The 25,706-nt window shown below is 43.8% G+C and overlaps 1 protein-coding gene across 1 annotated transcript in view; it reads left to right on the top strand.

Annotated features, from left to right (window-relative positions):
• The window catches only part of ADCY1 (adenylate cyclase 1), a 240,049-nt gene that overhangs the window by 39,879 nt on the left and 174,464 nt on the right, over positions 1 to 25,706 (top strand). Inside the window, exon 2 of the mRNA XM_069959698.1 lies at positions 7,450 to 7,599. Coding sequence (XP_069815799.1) covers positions 7,450 to 7,599 — 150 coding nt within the window. The remainder of the gene's footprint in view (positions 1 to 7,449; positions 7,600 to 25,706) is intronic.

Genomic DNA, 25,706 nt, shown 5'->3' with positions numbered 1-25,706 from the left:
CTATAACTTTTATTTCTTTCTCCCTTTATATGACAAGGTGTGTGTGTGTGTGTAAAAAAAAGTAACTTTTCTGTACCGTAGTATAATTTACAAACTTTTGTTAACTTTACAACTGTACAATTACAAGTTATTGGCGTAGTTTTATCAATCAGTGGGAAACAAAAAACCTATGTAAATTGTCCATAGTAACGAACTGATTGATAAATCTGGGCCTGCTATCACAAATGACCATGGTATCTAATAGGTTAAAGGGGAACTCTAGATAGGGAAAACTTTTTTTCTATTAAAAGTACATTAACCCCTTAAGGACCGGGCCTAAAATGGCCTTAAGGACCGGAGCAAATTTTATGAATATGACCTGTGTCACTTTATTCATTAATAACTTCGGGATGCTTTTACCTATCCGGCTGATTCTGAGATTGTTTTCTCGTGACATATTGTACTTCACATTTCTTGTAAATTGGAGTCGATACTTATAACGAATCTTTATGAAAAAAACCAAAATAACGTGAAAAATTGTAAAAAAATGCATTTTTCCAATTTTAAACCTTTTCTGCTTATACAGAAAATGGTTATGCCACATAAATTATATATTAAATAGCATTAGCAACATGTCTACTTTATGTTGGCAGCATTTATTAAACTATATTTCATTTTTTTTTAGACAATAGAAAGCGTAAAACATTAGCAGCAAATTTCCAAATTTTCAGTAAAATTTCAAAATCAAATATTTTTAGGGACCTGTTCAGGTTTAAAGTGTATTTGAGGGGCCTGTATGTTAGAAAGCCCCACAAAGCACCCCATTTCAGAAACTGCACCCCCCAAACTCTGCAAAAGCAGATCCAGAAAGTTTTTTAACCCTTTAGGGGAGTCACAGAAATAAAAGCTAAGTGTGTAAGAAATTTGAAAATTTTAATTTTCTGTGCAGAGATTTTATTGTAAACCAATATTTTTCATAATTATAAACTTATTACCAGAGAAATGCACCCCAATATTTATTGCCCCGTTTCTGCAGTTTATAGAAATATTTGGTCATTTCTGACTGTATCACTTCAGCTTGGCAGAGGCTCTGGGGTGCCAAAACCTAAAAAACACCCCTAAAGGGACACCATTTAGAAAACTACACCCCTCAAGGAATGTAACAAGGGGTGCGGTGAGCATCTGGACCCCACAGGTGCTTCACAGATTTTCCCAACAATATGGCGTGAAAAAAGACAAAAGTATTTTTTCCACTAAAACGTTGTTCTAGACTTCAATTTTTCATTTTCACAAAGGGATAAAAGGAAAAAAAAACACAAAACATGTAGCGAAGTTTCTCCCGAGTACGGAAATACCCCACATGTGGACATAAAGTGCCAAGCGGGCGCAGGACGAGCCTCCAAAGGGAAGGAGCGCCAATTGGCTTTTGGAAGCTGGATTTCACTGGAATGGATTTCAAGGGCCACGTCGCATTTACAGAGCCCTCGTGCTGCCAAAACACTGGAAACCCCCCACAAATGACCCCATTCTGGAAACTACACCCCTCAAGGAATCTAACAAGGGGTGCAGTGAGCATATGGACCCCACTGGTGACGGGCACAAATGTGGAACAATGTGACGTGAAAGTGAAAAATTTCATTTTTTCACTTTCACGGCACAAATGTGCCAGTCATCAAGGGGTCCATATCCTCATTGCACCCCTTGTTAGATTCCTTGAGGGGTGTAGTTTCCAGAATGGGGTCACTTGTGGGGGGTTTCCACTGTCTTGGCAGCACAAGGGCTCTATAAATGCGACATGGCGTTCATCATCCATTCTAGCCAAATCCAACCTCCAAAATCCAAATGGCGCTCCCTACCTTCGGAGACTTGCCCTGCGCCCACATGGCGCTTTATGTCCACATGTGGGGTATTTACGGACTCGGGGGTAATTGCTCTAAACATTTTGTGTGTTTTTTTTCTCTTTTAACACCTTGTGAAAATAATAAATTCAAGGCTAGACCAACATTATAGTGTAAAAAATGTAATATTTCATTTTCACGCCACATTGTTCCATATTTGTGCCCGTCACCAGTGGGGTCCATATGCTCACTACACCCCTTGTTACATTCCCTGAGGGGTGTAGTTTCCATAATGGGGTCACTTGTGGGGGGTTTCAACTGTCTTGGCAACACAGGGGCCTTTTAAATGCAACATGGCCCCTCGAAATTCATTCCAGCCAAATCCAGCCTCAAAAAACCAAATGGCGCTCCTTCCCTTTGGAGGCTTACCCTGCACCCGCATGGCGCTTTATGTCCACATGTGGGGTATTTCCGTACTCAGGGGAAATTGCTCTACAAATTTTGTGAAAATAAAAAAATCAAGACAAGATTAATGATTTAGAGTAAAAATTTAAAACAAATTACACTAAATGTTGGTCTAGCCTTGATTTTTTTCCATTTCCACAAGGGGTTAAAAAAGAAAATAAACGCAAAGCGTGTAGGGTAATTTCCCCTGAGTACGAAAATACCCCACATGTGGACATAATGTGCCATATGGGCACAGGGCAAGCCACCAAAGGGACAGAGCGCCATTTAGAGGCTGGAATGGAGGATGGAGGCCATGTCGCAATTACAAAGCTCCTGTGCTGCCAGGACAGTAGAAACCCCCCACAAGTGACCCCATTCTGGAAACTACACCCCATAAGGAATCTAAGAAGGGGTGCAGTGAGCATATGGACCCCACTGGTAACAGGCACATATGTAGAACATGTGCCTTAAAAATAAAAAATAATTTTTTTTTCATTTTCACGTCCCAAATGTGGCCGTCACCCGGGGGCCATATCCCCGCTGCCCCCCTTGTTAGATTCCTTATGGGGTGTAGTTTCCAGAATGGGGTCACTTGTCGGGGGTTTCTACTGTCCTGGCCGCACAGAGGCTCTGTAATTGCATCATGGCATCCTCTAATGGGAATGGCGGCCATACCTATTTAGCTGGGGAAAAAGGGACAATTCTAATTTATTTGGGGGTATTAGGCCAATTATTAGTTTATAAGGTTGAAAATGACAGGTGTCCATCAAATTCAACCTGTGTTGATCCAGAGGAAGGCAAAAAACCCTCGTAAGGCAGACGACAGTAGCCTCATCACAGGGAAAAAATTCCTTCCCGACTCCATAATGGCGATCAGAATAATCCCTGGATCAACGTGACCCCTGAAATAGGAGTAAGGGACAGAATTTAGATAATGTAGAACCCCAGTGACGTGTGGTGCGCCTTGAAGCGATCCAGTATGCAGAGGCCGGGGTGATCAGGACAGGCGTCACACTGGAAAATGGCGTCCTTCCTGATCCCCCTGTTACGCCACACTCTGCACTTCTTCTGGGGTCTCCTGTTTTCCAGTGTGGGGGACGTGACCTGAAAAATGTTGTCCTGGTGCGATACGGGGTCCCACATATCCAGAAGCGCTGGGTCCGCTCCATGGCTGCTAAATATTAGGGCGCTATTACTACTTCTGATATGTTCGGATCGTGCCGCAAGCTACAGGGCAGCGAGGGACCGGAAGAGGGGGTGCTGGTATAAAAGTTATCCCCGTACAGGTGGTAACCTTTATCCAGCAGTGGGAAGATCAGTTCCCGAACGATCTCCCCACTAACTCAGAGGATGGGGGGGGCATCTGGGGGCTGGATTTGGGTGTCCCTTCCTTCATACACTCTAAGTGCACGTGCACACTGCGGAATGGCGAAGGATAACCCTTTGTGCATTCAGCAGCTTGCACCCACCGGCAGACTGATGCGGGCGTGCGTCTCCGTCCGTGTCATAGACTCCATTCTATGCACGGGCGGATTCCGCTCTCCGTCAAATGTGTTCATTCTTTGGACGGACGATGGAATCCGCCCAAGCATAACATGGAGTCTATGACACGGGTGGAGACGCGCGCCCGCATCAGTCCGCCGGCGGGTGCCAGCTGCGGAATGCACAAAGGGTTATCCTTCGCCATTCCGCAGTGTGCACATACCCTAAATCTGTAAGTGTACCCTGAGGTACTCTCACAGAGTTTGTAGAATTTCACGCCATACCGTGATCTCTTATTGGGACGGTACTGGCGGAAAAGACGTGTCTGGGGGGCAGCGTACGCTACGCTACCCCCAGATACGTCATTGGAGGATGAGGATGAATGGAGGAACAAAGGACCCCCCCATTCATCCTCACTGGCTGTTTCGGTGTCGGAGGCAATAATAGCGTATGCGTCCGACACCGAAAACACCCTGGGGGTCATCTTTATACGGGGATTGGTATATGGGGTATGTAGTGGTGTAGTGTAAAACTTTATTCCGTGTAGTGTAATGGTGTTTTTTACATGTTTTTTTAACATTAAGTATAAAAAAAAAAACTACGCCAAGAAAGGAGTTGCTGATAAATGCCGCACTTATGTGCGGCACTTATAAGCAGACCGTGGCTGTAGGATATAGGAAAAAAACACTCTACGCCAAAAGGGAGGAGTTGCTGATCAGCGGCGCACTTACGTGCGATGCTGATCAGCACTCAGCGGCGATAGGGTGCGGAAAATAGAAAAAAAAAAAAATTGGGAAAAAAAAATAAAAAATCTTTCTTCAACCCTATAGCTACTGATATGTATATTATATACACTTATCAGCCGCTAGGGGGCAGTAGAATGCCAATTCCGGAAAAAGCCGAAGTTTGACGACGGTGGAGCCGATGATTACCGATGGGGACCGCCGGAAAAAGACGAAGACGCCGACGAAGACGATGACGCGTTCGGAACCCGGAAGTCGCGTTTGGAACCCGGAAGACGCGATCGGGACGCTGGATCCGGTGAGTATGGGTCAATACCTGCTCTGGACACCTCAGCTACCTAGCTGAGGTGTCCACAGCAGGTGTTTAACCCTTTCATGGGGTACTTATATCGCCGTGATCGGCCGGTCGCTCCTGGCCGGCCGGTCCCGGCGATCGGGACGTGGCACCGTGGCCACTGTTACTTTTAACAGTAATGGCGGTCGGTGTCGTCCTCGGACAGCACCGACCGCCATTGCTTTCCGGGCCATCGGGTCACCGGTGACCCGGAAAGCTGCAGATCGCCGCCATATGCTGATCTGAATTGATCAGCCAATAGCGGCGATCGTCAGCACGGGAGGGGTTAATCACCCCCCATGCCGACAAGCAGGGATGGCCTGCTATACATTATAGCAGGCCATCTTCCCCGATCGCTGCGTGTGTACACGCAGCGATCGGGGAAACCGCGGGCGTAAATGTACGCCCGTTTGCGTTAAGGCACGGGTTTTGGGGGCGTACACTTACGCCCGCGGTCGTTAAGGGGTTAAAAGTTACATAGATGTGTCTATATAATGTATTACTATATCTGTCCGATTCTGCCACACTGGTAGCTGATAGAAATCAAGCAAGTGAAGAAAAATGGCCTTTGTGCCAATCCACATTGTCTCCTGCTCCTTCTGCTATCCCCCCTTAGGAGACAGAGATTACACGCCTCTGTCTCACATTGGGGGAGATTTATCAAAAAGGTGTAAAGTAGAATTGTCTTGGTTGCCCCTAGCAAGACCATTCCACTTTACACCAGTTTGATAAATCTTCCCCATTGTGTGTGTTTGCTGAGGGCAGGCTGATGATGCAGACGGGGGCAGGGTGTGATATCACAGGAGGTTTGGCTGGATCCCCCAATCCTTTGAGTGATTCACCATCTCTGACCAGCCCCTCTAGTCTACATCTGAGCAGGCAAGGAGTGACAGAAGCAGCTGCTGCAACCTTACTAATTGTGCAGAAGTCTGCAGTAAAATCTGGGCTATGTTTACACATGTTGGAGTATCATTGCAGTGCTGTAGCGTCTTCACAAAAATGATGCAGTAACACAATTAAATTATGCTTAACAACACAGAGGAATTAGAGCCAGCACTGCCAATCCCACCAGGACAAAAAACAAGGCATAAACAGTAAGTCCCATGTAAGATAATTGGATAAAGTCCTTATTGTGGGGCTCAACTTCAATGATACATGATCATAATACGTGCATGGAAATGAGAAGAAAAAAAATTAATTCAAAAAGTTTTTTACTTTATTACAATATTGGTGTTACAGGCAGTAACAGTGTGCTGTGTGGGTGGGACCACAATGAAATGATAGAGTACTGCAATTAATTCAGTAAAAAATGATACTGCAATGTGTGGACACAGCCTAGATGTTCTGCAACAGATTTGGGCAGGGTAGAGGACTGTGATGAACAGCTGAGCGAAAGCATTGCATTCTGGAACCTGTAGTACTGTGTACAATTACTTAACCAGGAAGTACAGAAACACAATACAGAACAACAACCCCAAAACAAATGGATTTTTGTTAGTTTCAAAATTAGGTTAGACGGGTAAGCAATGCTATTTGCTTCTGTAGCAGGTTTTTTCTTTTTACCTCTACCTGGAGTTCTACTTTAAGCGCCTGAAATTAGAGTCACTGATCCCAACCACTGCAGTAGAATACCCGCTGACAAACGCTGCTGATGGTGTGGGTTGCCATAGACACAATAAATTGCTATTGTTGTGTTTTTTGTTTTGTTTTTTATAATTTTAGTTAATAGATCTGTTGATACTTTTATCAACTTAGGGAGATTTACTTATGTCATATAGAAAGTCTCTTTGTTGCTCAAAGCAACCAATCATAGCTCAACTTTCATTTCTCATATTGCTTTGGTAAAATGAAAACTGAGCTGTGATTGGTTGCTATGGGCAACATGGAGAACCATATTATTCTCATTAATTGTAATGCTGTAAAAACATCGGCCATTGTTTGAATCATCTGTTGTATTGAGGGTTAAATAACGTTCAATGATTAGCATGTTCCATTAGCTGACATCGCAATATCAGCCATAGGAACATTGGCCCATTTTTATCAAATAGTGTAAAATATACACTGGTGTGAATTTCCCACTGCAACCAATCACAGCTCCTCTTCCATTTTACTAGAGCTGAAAGCTGGGCTGTGATTGGCTGCTATGGGCAGTTTACACCAGTCTATATTTTACACTCTTTGATAAATCCCCCCCCCCCCCATTATTTTACTAATAATCCCTTTTGGGTGTATCTAATTGAAAAAGGTCCCTAGACTTTACTCGGAAAGGGCGGTTAAAAAAAGAATTATGTGTGCGACCGACTATAAACGACGGCTGTTGTTCGTGCAACTATGGCCGTAGAAAATAGACCATTAACATTATTTCAACAGCCACTGTTGAACAACGGCTTTAGTTCAATGCATTGTGTGAATCTGCGGCTATAGTGAATTCAGAAAACAACGGCTGTTGTTTTAAGTGAAAAGAATGGCCGTTGTCTCCTGAATTTGTAGACCTGAATAGTCTGGGTATTTAATTGTAATATATGTACTCTTGACTACTAAAATGGTGTTGAAATGTAAATTCATTTTCACAAAACTTTGTCTTATAATTCACAAGGCTAATAATAACTCTTTGTTTTTTTTTCAGCTTGTGGCCAATACTATTCTTTTTGTCAGTGTAAATTTGTCCGGGGTCTTTGTGCGGATTTTGACAGAAAGGGCCCAGAGAAAGGCATTCCTTCAGGCCAGAAACTGCATAGAGGACAGACTGAGGCTGGAAGATGAAAATGAAAAACAGGTCAATTAAAAATTTCTCTCAGCTTTCATCGTACTGTGCACTCAAAGTAAAGTTGCCAGCTCTATCTATCTAGTCAAAAAATGAATGCAGTACTCCGATATCGTTGAAGTGGTGCCTAGCGAAGTGCCCCTATGTGACCACAGGAGACTCTAGCTATGCAAAAATAGGATTACCGCAGCATTCTTGAATAAATCAAAATGAAGTGGTGTTAATGCACAATGTTTTGAATGCTCATTGGAGTCTTTTTCCATATATATATTTATCACATATCTATGTATCAGTGTTAGGCTATGTTCACACAAGGTATATTTTTCTAAAAGTACGGCCGTTGTTGAAATCGGCAACAACGGCCATACTTTTTACGGAAATATACATTACCTTATCTTCTATGGGATCGCTTGTGGCGTCGCAAAGAACGGACATGGCAGTTTTCTGTGGCCGCTCTTTAGTGAATAGCGGCCATAGAAAGCCATGTCAGTGCACACTATGAAGCAAGCTTCATAGTGTGCTGTGGGGAGTTCTGATGCTGGCGCGCACGGATGCGCCCGCATCAGAACTTTGCGGCTGCAGTACCAGACGGGATGATCTTTTTAGAGACCGGCCATTCCGTGTCCAATACGTTGTGTGAACATAGCCTAATACTGTATATTTAGCAATATTTAGGAAAATGTAGTTGTTCCTGGCTTTAAGTTTTGCTAAACAAGGGTTAATACAAAAAACATCATAATGTAATGTATTTAGATAACTTGATCTTTGAAGACATTGGGGCAGATTTACTGGTGTCATGTGCACCAAAAATGTCTTACATGGCTTACAACATATTTGTTATGCTTTTTAGAGACTTTGCATAGTCTAAGAAAGAGGCATGTCTTTGTTAAAAAAGGAGAAGTGAAAGGTGCCGAAGTGCACTTAAAGGGGTTATCCAGCGCTACAAAAACATGGCCACTTTCTTCCAGAGACAGCCCCACTCTTTTCTCCAGCTTGGGTGGGATTTTGCTGCTCAGTTCCATTGAAGTGAATGGAGCTTAAATGCAAACCGCACCTGAACTGGAGACCAGAGTCGCGTTGTCTCGAAAAGAAAGTGGCCATGTTTTTTTATTAGCACTGGATAACCCCTTTAAAAATATCCCAGATATTGGCACATGATTCCGGTGTTATGATTTACTTTTGCTTTGGTCTTGTTGCACTTTAATACCATATTCACATTGGGCATTCTGTGTAGATTCCTAAATTCTGACTGAAGCCACCAGTTGGATAAAAATTGTTTACAAAAAACACAGTTGATTTGCCAAGGACAAGAACATAATCTGAGTTCACACTGTGCTTTAATTAAAGGAGTTGTCTGGGATTAATTGGGGATGCTGCCGAGGCTGCAGGGGACATGACAGTGATGAATACTTACTAGTGTTGAGCAAGCATAGTGCTCAATCGAGTATCAGAGTGCTCCAGTGAGCTCATTGCTCGACCAAGCACCTTGTGGTGTTCGGGTAAAGGGGGCCATACACTTTCAATATCTGGCGGCTGTCAGTTATATTACATGCCCGCTGCAGTAAACTATTTAATTTTCTTTTTAATTTTTCTTTTTTCTTTTTGTATATTTCATCCCTTGAAACAATGTTAAAGTGAAATATACAAAAATTTTAGTGAAAAAATGCTTCCTGCAAGACATATTAAAACCATAGACTCATATGTTTTATTTTTTCATTCTAATTTTTGTTTATTTCGTTTAAAAAATTAGAACAAAAATTTTAATATGTTAACTTGGCACCCTCCCCTCTGCTAAGCATTCAACCTGGTTAAATGCTAAAATCTCCCATTGATTTTAATAGGGTTTATTTCTTGAGTTGATCCCTTGACCGTGGAAAAATGCTTGACTAGATTAATAAGCACTCAAGCATTTTAGTGCTCATTTAACACTGATACTTATCCTCTCTGGCTTCACCGGAGCTTCTGTTTCTCATGCAACCCGCTGTCTGCTGCTGTCCGTGTTTCAGCAACATCTGATGCTGCTCGAACTGGAAATGGCCACTTAGCATAGACAGTATAGGATATCCTCAGCGGCCATTACTGGTAGGAATGGCACGTAAGCAGATGTTGCTGGAACACTGACAGCAGCGAAAAGTGGACAGAGTGACATAACATAGTAACATAGTAGATAAGGTTGAAAGAAGACAAGAGTCCATCAAGTTCAACCTAGGGAAACCCTACTGTGTCAATCCAGTGGAAGGCAAAAACCCCTTTGAGGCAGATGACAATTGTCCCATCACAGGGAAATTTCCTTCCCGGCTCCAATCAGAATAATTCTCTGATCAACGTATCACCGAAAATCTAATGCCCATAACTTGTAATTTTATGTTTTTCAAGAAAAGCATCCAGGCCTCTCTTGAACTTATTTAATGAATCGTGTGGCAGAGAGTTCCACAGTCTTACCGCTCGTACAGTAAAGAACCTGCGTCGATGCTGAAATCTTTCCTCTAGATGTAGAGGATGCCCCCTTGTCATGGTTACTGACCTAGGAGTAAAAAGATCACTACAAAGATCTCTGTACTGTCCATTCATATATTTGTACATTGTAATCAGATCGCCCCTAAGATGTCTTTTTTTCTTGATAACCTGTCTTGGTACAGTAACCCACCCATTCCCTTAATGACCTTTGTTGCCCTCCTCTGCACCCGCTCCAGTTCAGCTGTGTCCTTCTTATATACCGGTGCCCAAAACTGTACACAGTATTCCATGTGTGGTCTGACCAGTGATTAACAAAGAGGCAAAACTGTGTTCTCATCTTTAGTATCTATGCCTCTTTTGAAGCATCACATTATTCTATTAGCCTTGGCAGCTGCTGCCTGGCACTGATTACTAAAGTTGAGTTTACTGTCCACCAATACCCCCAGGTCCTTTTCAGAAGCAGTTTTACCCAGTGTTTTTTTTATTTAGGACATAACTGTACTTAATTATTTCTGCGGCCCAAATGCATAACCTTACATTTATCCACGTTAAACTTCATTTGCCATTTCACCGCCCAAGCCTCCAGCTTCTCCAAATCCCTCTGTAATCTAATATGATATCCTCCTCTGTGGTGATTACTTTACCCCAAAAAATGGAGATTCTACTCTGTAGCCCCTCTACAAGATCATTAATAAAAATATTAAAAAGAAGTGGACCCAACACTGACCCCTGTGGTACCCCACTAGTAACTAAAACTCAATCGGAATATGCTCCATCAATGACTACCCTACCCTGACTATCACTCAACCAGTTACTTATCCATTTGCATATGTTTCCCCCAGTCCTAGCATCCTCATTTTGTAGAGCAACCTTTCATGCGGCACAGTATCAAATGCCTTTTGAAAAGTCCAGATACACAACATCCACAGCCTCCCCCAGGTCCAGTCTATTACTGACTTCCACAGGTCCAGTCTATTACTGACTTCCACATAGAAGCCGATCAGATTAGTCTGACAGGACCAATCCCTCATAAATCCATGCTGGTGCTGCGTCATAAGATCATTTTCATTAAGATACTCCAGTATAGCATCTCTTACAAATCCTTCAAATACTTTACCCACTATAGATTTTAGACTTTAGGGCTATAGTTTCCAGGATCACTCTTTGACCCCTTCTTGAATATTGGTACCACATTAGCTATGCGCCAGTCCTGTGGAACAATCCCTGTCATTTTTGAATTTTTAAATATTAGGAATAACGGTCTGCCTAACACAGTACTTAATTCTTGCAAAACTCTAGGATGGATACCTTTTGGGCCCTGTGACTTATGGATTTTAATGTTTTTAAGGCGTCGCCCCACTTCTTGTTGTGTTAGGCAGGTGAGATTTATGGGAGGATTTACATTATCCCTAGTCATGTCGTCTGTTATGGGATTCTCCTCTGTGAATACAGTAGAAGAATATATGTAGTAGATTGGTCTTTTCCTCTTCCCCCTCCACCATTACACCCAGATTATTTTTAAGGGGGCCAACGTTTTCAGTTTTAAGTCTTTTGTTATTTATATAGGTGAAGAACATTTTGGGATTCATTTTACTTTCTGTGACAATCCTTCTTTCTGTTGCAATTTTTGCTTATTTTATTTGTTTTTACACATTCTATTTTTATGTCTATAGTCAATCAATGCTTCCCCACTACCTTCTTGTTTTAGTAGTCTGAATGCTTGTTTCTTATCATTTATTGCACCCCTTACAGCTGTAGTTAACCACATTGGTTTTCTCCTATTTCTACTACTTTTTTCCCATATGGTATTTGTCGTTCACGCAATTTACCCAGGATTCTCTTAAATATGTCACATTTCTCTTGTGTACTTTTATTTCTGAAGGCATTGTCCCAGTCTTTGTCCCCTAGGTCCTCTTAGTTTTTGGAAATTAGCCTTCCTGAAATTTAATGTTTTTGTAGCCCCTCTTCTAATCATTTTATTAAAGGATACTTGAAAACTAAGGGCCCTTTTACACAGAAAGATTATCTGACAGATTATCTGCCAAAGATTTGAAGCCCTTACTATGTTATGGTCAAAATTACCTAAGTGACCCCCACCTCTATTTTTTAGATTCTGTCTACCCTATTGGTTAAGATCAGGTCCAGAAATGCCCCCCCCCCCCTCTTGTTGGTTCCTGTACTAGTTGGGAAAGGTAATTATCTTTTACTATTTCCAAAAACCCACTTCCCGTGCTGAAGTTGCAGGTTTATGCTTTCCAGTTTATATTTGGGTTGTTAAAGTCCCCCATAATAATAACTTCACTCTGCTTCACTGTAGGGCTGGGCGATAATGGCCTAAATCAATATCGCGGTTTATCGTACATGTAGCCGCGGTAACGATAAATCGAACGATAATTATGACATGCCCCTTTTAAAAGCCACACCCCTTTTGAAAACCCCATTTTCCGATGGTAATACAAATGTGGATTTATTCCATATAACAATATGCAGCAAACTTCACAAGTAATACAGAATGTTTTGGCATCTCCTACGCCATTTTCAAGTGCCACTTAAAAATGGCATAGGAGATGCTAAAACATTCTGTATTACTTGTGAAGTTTGCTGCATATTGTTATATGGAATAAATCCACGTTTGTATTACCATCGGAGTGCTGCAGAGTATTTTTTACTAGCTGACTTGGTCCAAGGTCTGGGATTCATATGCTGGCAGCCACAGTTCATTTAGTGTGCTGCCTATATTGTTTGCTATATCTATCTATCTATCTATCTATCTATCTATCTATCTATCTATCTATCTATCTCCACAGTATATATTCTGATAGATAAATAGATAGGTGGATGATAGATAGGTGGATGATAGATAGGAGACACATAGATAGGACTCCTATCTATCTATCTATCTATCTATCTATCTATCTATCTATCTATCTACCCCCAGTCACTGAGTGGCTGCAGGGGGTCAGGTATAAGTCAGCACATCCTCCCCCCACCAGACACCTCTCTCTCTCTCTCTCTCTCTCTCTCTCTCTCTCTCTCTCTCCCGCACAGGAATCCTCGGCCCCTGTCACTCAGTGATGTAGCACATATATCTGTGTCCCGGGCAGAGCGTCACACACGGCTGCTTCCAGAACTGACAAATGATAAGGAGGCGCCGAGGACTCCTGTGCGGGACAGAGTGCGGTGGCCAGTTAAGCGAGGATGTGCCGACCCATACCTGACCCCAACTGTGTGTGCAGCAGAGCTCACCGTGCAGCTTCCAGCGAAGCTATGAGAAGTGAGTGAGCCGCCCGGCAGCAGCACCGCTGAGCTCACACTGGAGGGGGAGCTGCCGCCTGTGCGCAGCCTGTCAGTTCTCCAGCCTTCCTCTTCAGCCCCCCGCAGCAGGATCTTCCATCCCTTGCCCTGCACCAGTATATGTGCACCCTGGCTCGGGAGGTAAATCGGAAAATCAGCTTTCCAGCCTCCACCTCTCCACCCGGCCACGGTGGTATGCGGGTGAGGCCGGCGCTGTACTGCTGCTGCACTGTCAGCGTGCACCCAGGCCCCCTGTGTGGTGGTTACAGCCTGTTATCACTACACAGGGGGCCTGGGTGCAGCTTCCATCCAGATCGATAGTGTACAGTACAGCGCCGGCCCCTCACCCGCATACCACCGGCAGTCCGGCACCAAACGCTACTGCACCCATGGACCCCCAGGCTGTTATCACTACACAGGGGCCGGGCCTGGATGAGAAGCGGCTGCCATCTTACCGCTTGTGACACAGGAAAGTGCCGAGAGGAGAGCACAGCCAATAAAAAGGAGGGCTGCAGAGGAGGTACGTGGGTGACGCAATACGGGTTTAGGGGGGGATTGGCTGGCCAAGCACATTATTAATTAGAGACTGCTTCAAGGTCCCCCCTCCCCCAGCAGCAGAATAGTTTATTCCAAATGCCGCATTGTCCGGGCAGCAATTAGGCAGCGCTGGGAAGACAGGGAATCCAGAAAATACCGCACATACCGTCCTGGCCCAGTGACGGTATCGGTATTTTCGCGGTATACCGCCCAGCCCTACTTCACTGCCACATCTATTTGTCTTCTAAGGAGATTTTCTGCTTCTTCCATTATACTTGGAGATTTATAACTCACTATATATATATATATATATATAAAGAGTTTTTTTATTCTTCATCCCTCGCCTTATTTCTACCCAAAGAGACTCTACATTATCATTACTTATATCCTCCCGCAGAAGGGCTTAAGGCAGTATTTAACATATAGGCAGACCCCTCCCCCTTTCTTATTTTTATGGTCATTTATGAATAGACTGTAACCCTGGATATTAACGGCCCAGTCATAGCTCTCATCCAGCCATGTCTTGCTTATCCCCACTATATTGTATTTCTCTTCTACCATTATGAGTCCTAATTCCTCAGCTTTATTAGTGAGGCTTCGAGCATTTGTATACATACATTTAATATGTTTGTCCATATTCCCTTTCCTTTTGTCACTAGTGACTATCCCCTCCCACAGCCCCACCCTAAGTTCCATAATGTAGGCCCAACTCTCCTTCTACTCTGTCTTCACTTACTGTATTATAGTTGCCCCCCCCTCCCGGTCCCTAGTTTAAACACTCCTCCAACCTCTTAGCCATCTTCTCCCCCAGCACGGCTGCACCCTCCCCATTGAGATGCAGCGCGTCTCTACCGTTGAGCCTGTAACCGACAGAGAAGTCGGTCCGGACCCATAGACTTTAATTGGTCACGGACACCCTTCCGGATTTTTCCGGAAAGGTGTCTGTTCCGGAAAAAATAGGACATGTCCAATTTTTGTCGGTAATTCCAGCCCTGACGACCCAACAGTAGTCTTTGGGAGCGCCGGAAGCACTGTACATCAGGAAAGTCACCAGGATTCCGGATTGGTTGAGAGCCTCTCAGCACAGCTCCCTGCCGCCCGATCGGTGCCCCCCCCCCCCCCAGACCTTAAGCGGCATCCTGCACCCACCCCAGACCTTCAGCGTCACCCCGTCTCCCCCCCGGACCTTCAGGGACAGCGGCAGGTCAGAGTTACACTTCTGCAGCCTGTGGCCATCCAGGTTGCAGAAGTACAACTCCCATCATGCCCTGCTGTCAGGTCAGGGCATGATGGGAGTTGTACTTCTGCAAGCTGTGACCTTCCAGTTTGCAGAACCACATCTCCTATCATGTCCTATTTTTTCTTCTGATCAGGAAATCCTGACGGCTTTTCCTGATGGTTTCCTGAAGGTAAAAACGGATTACTGTCAGAAAATACTGATACTTTACTGATGACATTTGAGGCCTCCTGATCAGAATTTCCTGACAGTAAAAACTGACATGGACGTGTGAATGGGGCCTAATGCTTTTTTTTTTTTTTCATTTTTAATAATTCATTCTTTTATAAAATTTTTACAGTTTTACAAAATGAGTACAAGATGCAACGTTTCTGTTGTCAAACAGTGTACAGCAACTATCATCAGGAAAATGATACAGAGTTGCGATAAAGTAACATATAGGGCCACATGTATCATCCGGCGAATGGCTGATTTTCGGCGGAAAGTGCCGATTTGCGTCTTTTTTTAAGCAAAAATGGCGGATTTGCGAATAAAATATTCGCAAATCGGCACTTTCCGCCGAGTACGCCAGGGGGCGGAAAGGGGGCGGAAAAGGGGCGGAGAGTGGGCGGAACGGAGGGCGCGGACTCAGAGTCCGCGCGATTTATCATCCGTTCCGCCAAAATGTACGCCGAAAACCTACTCCAGTCCTCAGCTGGCGTAGGTTTTCGGCGGTGCGCAACGGCGCTCACGGGATTTATGTAGAGGCAGTCCGCCTCTACATAAATCTCCGTAGCGCGGGAGCTGCGGGGGCATTTTTACGTCCGGCGTAAAAAACGCCGGACTTAATAAATGCCTCCCATAGAGTTTACCATAAATAAGAACACAAGAAAAACCCAATCCGAGTTATAACTATGGCCGAGAACGAAACTAAAGCAAAACTAAAACAAAACAAAACCGTCCTGTAGAGCCATTCCGAGCAAAGATACATGGTCACAAGTCTTAGAAAGGTCACTAGCAAAGAACGAGGGGGAGTGGTGCGTATTTTCTACACATGAGTACTCCTCTACCTAGGGGCGGGGGACCAACAGTGGGTAACCAAAAACCTTACCTATGTGGGGATAAATACAGTTGCGGTTGTATTTGCTCTCAAGTTTACTGCTGTGCGTACATTAGCAGCAAAGAAAGGGGCCCACTGTCTCCAGTTCTTTTGCACCATTACAGGAGAGCTCACACGAGAGGCTATTGCTATTTCCATTTGGTAGTTATAGTTAACAGCATTCAAAATCTCTGCTATTGTAGGCAGTTCCACTGATTTCCACTTTTTTGCAATGCAGTTACGAGTGGCCATTAGGAGATGTAAAGCAATCGTTAAATCAGGTTTGGAGAAGTCCTCTGTGCCTAGGCCTAACAACGCTAGACCCGGTGATATAGTGATAAAAACAACTTTTAATCCGGCAGTGCTGTGTCTAACTGCAAGGGCTTACATTTGTATATGCATTAGGCTGGCACAACCTCTCTGTCCTTCCTCCCCACCCTCCTCATCATTAGGAATGCTCCAGGCAGATTGCTTCCTATTCCCCTTGTGTGTGCATAATGAACATGGGCTGGATCGTTAATACACCTGTGCAAAGCTCAAACAGCAGTAAATGTTCCTGGATCATTCCTAATAATGAGGAGGGTGGGGAGGAAGGACGGAGAGGTGGTGCCAGCCTAATGCATATACAAATGTAAGCCCTGGCCGTGAGACACAGCGCTGCCGGATTAAAAGTCGTTGTTATGGCATAAACTGCATCCCCTGCCGAACGGACCCCAGGACAGATCTTGGATTAAAAGCAGCTATCCGAAGGTACAAGTGGTTTGGGGGGGGACAGATTGTGGGTACGGAGTCGCTTTAAAAGTTTCTCTAATTCTCTTCCTTTTCCCCCACATGCCACTTCCTTATTTTTTTAAATACTACTGTCAGACCTGTTTGACATTGTTCCTTCAAATTATAAAAACAGTAACAGACACCACAATTTCTGACTCACTTGAAGCAACTTTACTGTTTATGTTCAATATGTCCTTACCTAAATGTAAAAAATCCCTAACCAGCCATTTGCTTCAGGCATCTACGTCTGTAATTCTACGCAAATGGAAATCTCTTCGTCCCCTGACCAAAAATGACTGACTGACTGAAATAATCCAAACCCAACATATGGGAGGACCTGATAGCTCTCATACCTGCCGATGTAGACCGCTACTGCAAAACCTGGTACTGGCTATCTTTCCAATTTTTCCAAATCTGCGTTTCCTAACCTATCTGTGATTCCAGCTCCCTTACAGTGGGTTGTACCTGCTATACCTTTATCCAAACTTAGGGTTTCATGCTTATGCCTCATTGGCCTAAGCAAGTAATGTGGTTTCATGCTGAAACGCAATGTTCAGCCAACATGCAAAATGACGGCTGTTAATTGCCTTTCAGCATGAACTATTTTGCAGATAATGATACCGATGGTCTACTGGCTGTTGCTCCATGCAATAGCAGTGGCAGACCGCTGCTATCTTCTTTGGGCTACCCCTCCCATAGCTCCCCACAGACCCCCACTTCTCCCTGCTCCCTGTTGCCGCCTGTAATAGCGGTGACAATGAGCGGGAAAGGAGGAGTAAGCGAGCGCTGACCTGACAGGTTGTTGCTTGCTTTCTCCAAAATTTCCGGCCGTCTTCAGACACAACAGATTGATCAAACAGCCACATTGATAAACTTGGCGCATTGGAACACTGTCTACTCTAAGGGGGAGATTTATTAAAGGGTGTAAAATTTAGACTGGTGCAAACCGGCCACAGCAACCAATCACAGCTCCTCTTTCCTTTCACCAGAGCTGAAAGCTGAGCTATGATTGGTTGCTGCAGCCAGTTTGCACAAGTCTACATCCAATTTTACACCCTTTGATAAATCTCCCCCTAAGTATGCACACAGAAAGCTTGGTAACTCGCTTTATTTTTCCTGTTAGTAGGATTAGAACTAGAGATTGTCCCGAACTCTCTGAGGTTCAGGTTCGTATGAACCCGAACGCTCGGCATCAGATTCCCGCTGTCTGTCTCCGTAGAGCGGGTGGATACAGCGGGAGGACCGCCTGGAAAACTGGGATACAGCCTATGGCTATGGCTGTATCCCAGTTTTCCAGGCGGTCCTCCCGCTGGATCCACCCGCTGCACGGAGCGGGCAGACAGCGTGAATCATTATCGAGAGTTCGGGTTCGTACGAACCCGAACCGAACTCTGTTCGGACCATCCCTAATTAGAACAATACCCGGTTTAAATATTTTTTTTAAATAAAAACTTAAAAATAATGTTTTGAATCTTTTTTCTTTCAGTTTTGTCTACTGAGCTTTGTTAGTGGTCATTTTTTGCACTGTGATATATAGTTTATTGATACCAATCTGGGGTAGATAAAGCTTTTTGTTTACAGTTAAATAATTTGTTCTAAAACGTCATTTAACAAAAAGTCAGCAGTTTTGGCATTTGGGTTTGTTTACGCCAATAACTAAACGGGATGAATAAAATTATACTAATTTAGCTAACCAGTCAGCGATTTATTCGTGGGGTTGCAATCGGAGTTCTTACAGGTGTGGCACCTGACAAATTACTCCTGTGCGTTTACACAGATTTATATGACAGATTATTGAAGCCAAAGCCAGTAACAGACTATAATCAGAGAACAAGTCATAAAGGAAAGACTGAAATTTCAAATTCATTCCTGGCTTTGGCTTCAAAAATCTGTCAGATAAATCTGTCTGTATATGCACCCTTACCTGCCACAATCGCTATTGATTGCTGTAATATAGAGGGTTAACCCCTTTAGGTGGGTTTCATGTTTATGCCGTTCACCATGTGGTAAAACTGACATCATCTATGTTCCTCAAGTCTGTACAATTGCAACGATAGACAATTTATATATATATTACTGTTCTGCTTTAAAAAAATTAAACCGTTAATTGTTAAAATTGTTCTGTTCTGATCCTTATAACGCTTTTATTTTTCGGACTACAGGGCTTTGTGAGGCGTCATTATTTGCACCATGATCTGTAGTTTTTAAGGGTACCACACTTGTTTATATTCAAGCTTTTGATCACTTTTTATTCAAATTTTTCTGGGATGTGACCAATGAATTAAAATTAATGAATATTAATTTAATAGTTTCGATAGTTATTAGTTTAATAGTTCTGCATTTGACAATAATAAACATGTTTATTTTTTATTTTTAGACCTAATGGTAAAGGGAGTGCCAAACTTTTATTATAGGATAGAATTTTAATTAATGAATAAAAATTTTTTCTCCCCACAGGAATTTAAAGTGCCTGTGGGGGACTTCGGTGTTAACTACACTGATCTCAGTACATATGTATGCATTGATCCATGAAATCAGTGCTCATTTACAAGGGGCTGCTGGAGCCCATAGTAATCAAGTGCATTAATATCAGCATTATTGTGGCGCCAAGCCCCTGCTGCATTTAAATGGCTAATGAGCTGAGAGCGGCAAACGACCCGCGCCCGCTAATACCCATGGTTCCCGGCTGCTGATGACGCCATTATAACCCTGTAAATGTCCATAGAGGGAAAAATAAATGCTGTAATAACTTCCAATTTTGAGATATAGATAGATAGATAGATATGGTTAAGGAAAGGGTGACACTCCTGTTGGCTATTTTTGGCTATTAGTCACTAACTATGTTTGCTGAAATTATTTCTTTGTATATTTCTTTGTAAGGGCCCATTCACATTACGGATTCGGCACAGGTGTTCTGCCGGGAACCTCTGTCCGCAGACTCTGCGCCAAATCTCTCCTGCTATGTCTTTGAAAGGGAGGGCTCGACCGCCTCTGCTCTCCGCTCAAACAATTGACATGTCAATTATTTGAACAGAGAGGTGCAAAGAGCGGAGACACATGAGTCATCCCATTCAAAGACTTTGCAGGAGAGGGTCATTGCAGAGTCCGTGGACAGAGGTTCCCTGCAGAATCCGTAGAGTGAATGGGCCATTAACATGTATTCAAATTATATTGTTGTAACTATACTTGTATAGACAAACTTCTAATACCTTTTGTTGGCAATTGTGCTTTTTGTCATTGTTGCACATACTGAGTTAAAAAAAAGCCTAAGACTAAGGGGCAAACTTGGAGGGTTGCTTTGAAGGGAAAGCATATAAATATTCATTAGTAAGCGGATGAGGGAGGGTGGTATGGTGCATAAATGAAACAGTTCGGCATACTGGCGTCAGGGAAGGTTGTTGCCCGCCCCCAGTGCACCAAACTGCCTCTTTTACATATCTATTAAACTACACCTTTCTAAAGAAAAAAAATTACTTTCATCCTCCACGCCCCATAGGCTATAGGGACATTTCAGCAGGCTAGATGCTTCTATGTTTCCCTAAAAAACCTGTTTTGTTAATTCACTTTTAAAAAACATATTACATTAAATAGTGTGATACTTTTTGCAGAGTTCCACAGGCTTAATATGTTTCTCTCTTGAGAATGAATAATTATTCCTGACTGGTAAATGATTGAAAATTCTTCCTGCTTTGGAGGGAAAACTATTAAGTCACCAGGGGAATTTCTAATTAATGATGGCTTTCTTACATCTTTTGAATCGGCTGGTAGCTAAGGGATTCTTACGAAAAAGATACATGCAATTAAACTTTTTCCTTAGGTTTATGTTCTCATTTCCTTCTATAATTTCTTTTAAAGAAAAAAAAAAAAAAAAAAGAAACATTAGAAATGAGAGATTTTAAGGCACTAAAATGCACATGTGGGTTATACTATGTATTAGTTGAGTCTAAATTTCTGGCAGGGTGTTTTGGACAAGCTAGACACCAGTTCTCTTTAATACACTTATTAGCAGGGGCTTGCACACATCACATATGTTAACAAGCTGATGAAATTATATGCTGACGTACAGGGCTGGACACAGACTGCAGAGGGCCTGGGCAAAAAATGTGCTTGGGCCTCCCATAACCGAATTGGACTGTCACCCTCCTCCCTTAAAGGCACCCAAACACAGATTTATTCTCCCGGATAGCCAGAACATGTGTACTGCATTCCAGGGAAGGGCCCTGCAGCACAGCACAGCTGTCTTGCCTGTCAGAGGATTCTCAGGCTGGCACGAACTCTGTGCTGTACTGCACGGTTAGTGAGCCCTAATGTGTGACTGGGGAATGGTACCAGGGGCCAATCAGTGGAACTGATGCTGGGGGCCACCATATCCTGAGGGTCGCGGACTGTCATTAATTGGGTTGCACAGCGTCGGACTGGGGTACATGGGGCCCACCAGAGGAAATGATCCTTGGGGCCCACCAATATACAACCAGTAAGAAACGACATGCTGACCCAGTCCTTTCCTGGATTTATTTGTATCTGTGACAAATCCCTTATGAACAACATTTTCAGTCAAACGAAAACTCTCAGAACATCGTACATTTATACAGCTCTCAGGGTATGCTGGGAGTTGGTTTCTGAGCGGACAACACTTTAATAAATCACTGTGTGCAGAGGCTCCTGGTGGCTGCAATCTGTGGGTCACAACCATTAGCCATGAAGGTCCAGCAATACATCTGTCTACAGCGGCAGTTATCAGAGGATTCTTTACTGTACTACAACTCCCAGCATAACCAGATAATACCAGTATATAGGAAGAAAATATTATCACCATACATATTACCACCATACTGTTACTGACCAAATCCTGTATGCTGACCAATAATACCATTATACAAGGGGGACATGTTACAGCAACACCACAACCACTACCATGACCACCATATTGTTACTTATCAAATCCAGTATACTAAAACCAATAAAACACAGTACCAGATTATATTTACAAATATTACCACCACATACTGACTAATGCCACCACATACTAACGCCACCACATACTGACTAACACCACCGCTGCTACTGAATAAGATCCACTGTACAAAGATCACTATTATCTCATACAGTCATATACAGAGGTGTAAAGGTGGACACAACTCTACACAGGCTCTATACACCATACACATTACAGTGCAGTTATAGCAAGTGACTCACAGGGGACATCTTCTATGATCAGAGTCGTTTTAATCATCTTCTCCATCTGCACAGGGCTATTATGAGAACTTCTGAGAGCCACAAATCCACAGAATCTGCCAGACAGACATATTAGGTTTCTCACTCCTCACCATCCTCATCTCTTTACAAACTGCACATCTGTATTGTCCCCTTTACGCCCTCATTTAGTCGGTAGTCTGACTCTATGTCATCCCCTTATAGTATATGCCCCCCCTCTGCATAGCCTCCTTATAGATGGTCCCTTGTTCAGTCTTTCATATAGATTGCCCCATGTGCATCTCCTAGAGAGCCCCCCTCTGTGTAGTCCCCTATAGTAGATGACACCCTCTGTGCATCCCCTATAGCAGTTATGCCAAACTCTGGCCCGCGGGCCAAATCTGGCCTGTGGTGTCATTATTTTTGGCCTGCCAGGTAATTTAGAGTTTGAATTACATCTGGCCCACCATGACTACAATATAAGAGACTAGGGGGAGGACTGGCCACTATATGAGACTACTGGGGAGGGCTGGCTACTATATAAGAGACTATGGGGGAGGGCTGGCTACTATATAAGAGACTATTGGGGAGGGCTGACTACTATATGAGACTATTGAGGAGGGCTGGCTACTATAAAAGAGACTATGGGGAGGGCTGGCTACTATATGAGACTATTGGGGGCTGGTTACTATTTGGGCACTATTGGGAGGGCTGGCTAATATGTGGGGCGATTTTGGTTGGGTTGGCTACTACATGGGGCAATATTTGGGGGGTTGGCTATTACATGGGTTGAAGTTTAATCATGGCATAGCAATATATCATGTCATTTATCATAGTGCACAGTGCTGGGAGACGCACACCACTGATAGTGCCAGAAATGCCGCATGCTGGTCTGACAGTGCCAGGATGGTGGCTATTGTGTTTCAAAAATTATCAAGGTTGGCCCGCGACTTTGTCCAACTTTTTAATTTTGGCCCTTTATGTATTTGAGTTTGACACCACTGCCCTATAGTATACAGTCCCCCTTATAGATGGCCCCCTCTGTGTTTCCCCCTTATAGATGGCTCTTGTATTATCCCCCTTATAGATGATCTCCTGAATTATCCACCTTTATAGATGCCCCCCTGTATTATCCCCCTTATAGATGCCCCCCGTATTATCCCCCTTGTAGATGCTCCCCCTGCATTATCCCCTTTTTAGGTGCCCCCTGTATTATCACCCTCATAGATGCTCCCCCCATAATATCCCGCTTATAACCCCCCCGTATTATCCACCTTATAGATGCCCCCTATATTATAACCCTTATAGCTGTCAACCCCCCATATTATCCCCCTTATAGATGCCGCCCCCCATATTATCCCCCTTATAGATGCCAACCCCCCCATATTATCCCCCTTATGGATGCTCTGGCCGTGAATCCTGGGTACACCCCCCAGTGAGCTGAGCAGCAGCCAGGGGCCAGACTACCTCTTGTGGCCGCAAGCCAAACACTGCTTGCAGTCACAAGAGGATTGAAAGAACGGGATGCAGAGGGGGAAGCAGAGCGGCGGCAAGTAGGGGCCCCATTACGCCACTGGGGCCTCCGACACCATCCAAGAGAGGTTTGGGGGCAGGGGCCTGAACACTTATGCTGTTACCAGACAGGGTAAGTGAGGGCACAGTCAGGTGACAGCATTAATAGGGGCAGCACTGTCACTGCTGAGGGGCCCTGCCGCCCAAAAGTGAGTGTGCCACCTGCATGGGGGGCCGGGGCCTACCGGATCCTCCGGTGGCCCAGTCAGATGCTGGGGTTGCGCTTGCAGCAAGGGGGGGGGGGGGGGTCCTTGGTATATTGTACACTGGATGTCTTGTGGATGATCAGAATACATAGTTTTATGGAGGCTCAGTGATCCAGAACAGCACTGACTCCTCTCCTTGCCCAGTTTTACTTTTCTTCTCTATCTATCCGGTTCATCAGAAATAGTACTCAGTACCCTCAAATAGTACTTCAGTCCCCTCTATGCCTTCACTTAGTATAAAGGCCACCATCTCTACCATTATATAGTTGTAAGGGTCCTCTGTGTTTCCTGGGCGGGGCAATGTCCACATCCCTACTGGCTTGTGAGTACAGGCAGGACTTCATTTAGGACATTTCCAGCAATTACACATGTATTTTCAGGGGCTCAGTAGCATGGTCTGCTGTGAGTTTGAATCTCAGAAAATATACCTATATGTGCAGAAAATTAGCTGAACATAGTCAATAGTTTGGGCTATCAAAGCCAGTTAGGACCTTTGCTAGTATGTGCATTTATATGTCAGTATACTAGATTGCCGTTGTATACCCTTAGAGATACTCTGAGTTAGGGCTGGGCGATATGGACAAAAATAAAATCTAAATCTTTTTTTCCCCTCGATTCTCGATTTAAAGCTCGATTTATTTATTTATTTTTTGCTAATTATGATGGGTGTAGTAGTAGAGGCATAGTGGATAAGGGGTGTAGTAACAGTAGAAGCATAGAAGATAAGCGGTGTAGTAGTAGATAAGGGGAGTAGCCGTTTTGCCAGTAGTAGTAGTAGTATCAGAAGTGGGGGTAATAGTAGCAATGGTACTGGGAGCAGTATTGGGGGTAGTAGTAGAGTAGTATTGGGGTTAGTAGTAGAGCAGTAAAGGGGTAGTAGTAGAGCAGTGTTGGGGGTAGTAGAGCAGTATTGGTAGTAGTAGTAGAGCAGTATAGGGGTAGTATTGGGGTAGTAGTAGTAGAGCAGTATTGGGGGTAGTGGAGTAGTATAGGGGTAGTAGTAGAGCAGTATTAGGAGTATTATTGGGGTAGTAGTAGTAGAGCAGTATAGGGGTAGTAGTGGAGCAGTATTGGGGGTAGTAGTAGAGCAGTATAGAGGTAGTAGTAGAGCAGTATTACGGGTAGTAATAGAGCAGTTTTAGGAGTAGTATTGGGGTAGTAGTAGAGCAGTATTGGAGTAGTAGAGCAGTATATGGGTAGTAGTAGAGCAGTATTGGGGGTAGTAGTAGTAGTATAGCAGTATTAGGAGTAGTATTTGGGGTAGTAGAGCAGTATAGCGGTAGTAGTAGAGCAGTATTAGGAGTAGTATTGAGGTAGTAGAGCAGTATTAGGGTAGTAGTAGAGCATTATTGGGGGAGTAGTAGTAGAGCAGTATTGGGGTAGTAGTAGAGCATTATTGGGGGAGTAGTAGTAGAGTAGTATTGAAATAGTAGTAGAGCAGTATTAGGGTAGTAGAGCAGTATTAGGAGTAGTATTATGGTAGTAGTAGAAGTAGTAGAGTAGTATTGGGGTAGTAGTAAAAGTAGTAGAGCAGTATTGGGGTAGTAGTAAGGCAGTATTGGGGTAGTATTAGAGTAGTATTGGGGGCGGACCTCCGGGTGCGGGCTGCCGTGACGCTCACTGCATGGGACCAGCTGGAAACTGTAGTCCCCCTCTGTATACCTAGCTGTGTAGTGGGGTCATGCTGGGACCTGTAGTCCCCCTCCTTTATACGTGGCAGCCTGTATCAATGGGGTCATGATGGGCCTCCAGGTGCAGGCAGACCTCCGAGTGC

Source organism: Dendropsophus ebraccatus, chromosome 2 (assembly GCF_027789765.1).
Source record: "Dendropsophus ebraccatus isolate aDenEbr1 chromosome 2, aDenEbr1.pat, whole genome shotgun sequence".
Taxonomy (NCBI): domain Eukaryota; kingdom Metazoa; phylum Chordata; class Amphibia; order Anura; family Hylidae; genus Dendropsophus; species Dendropsophus ebraccatus.
Note: the sequence above shows the minus strand (reverse complement) of the source record. Positions and strands in the feature narration are given on the sequence as shown.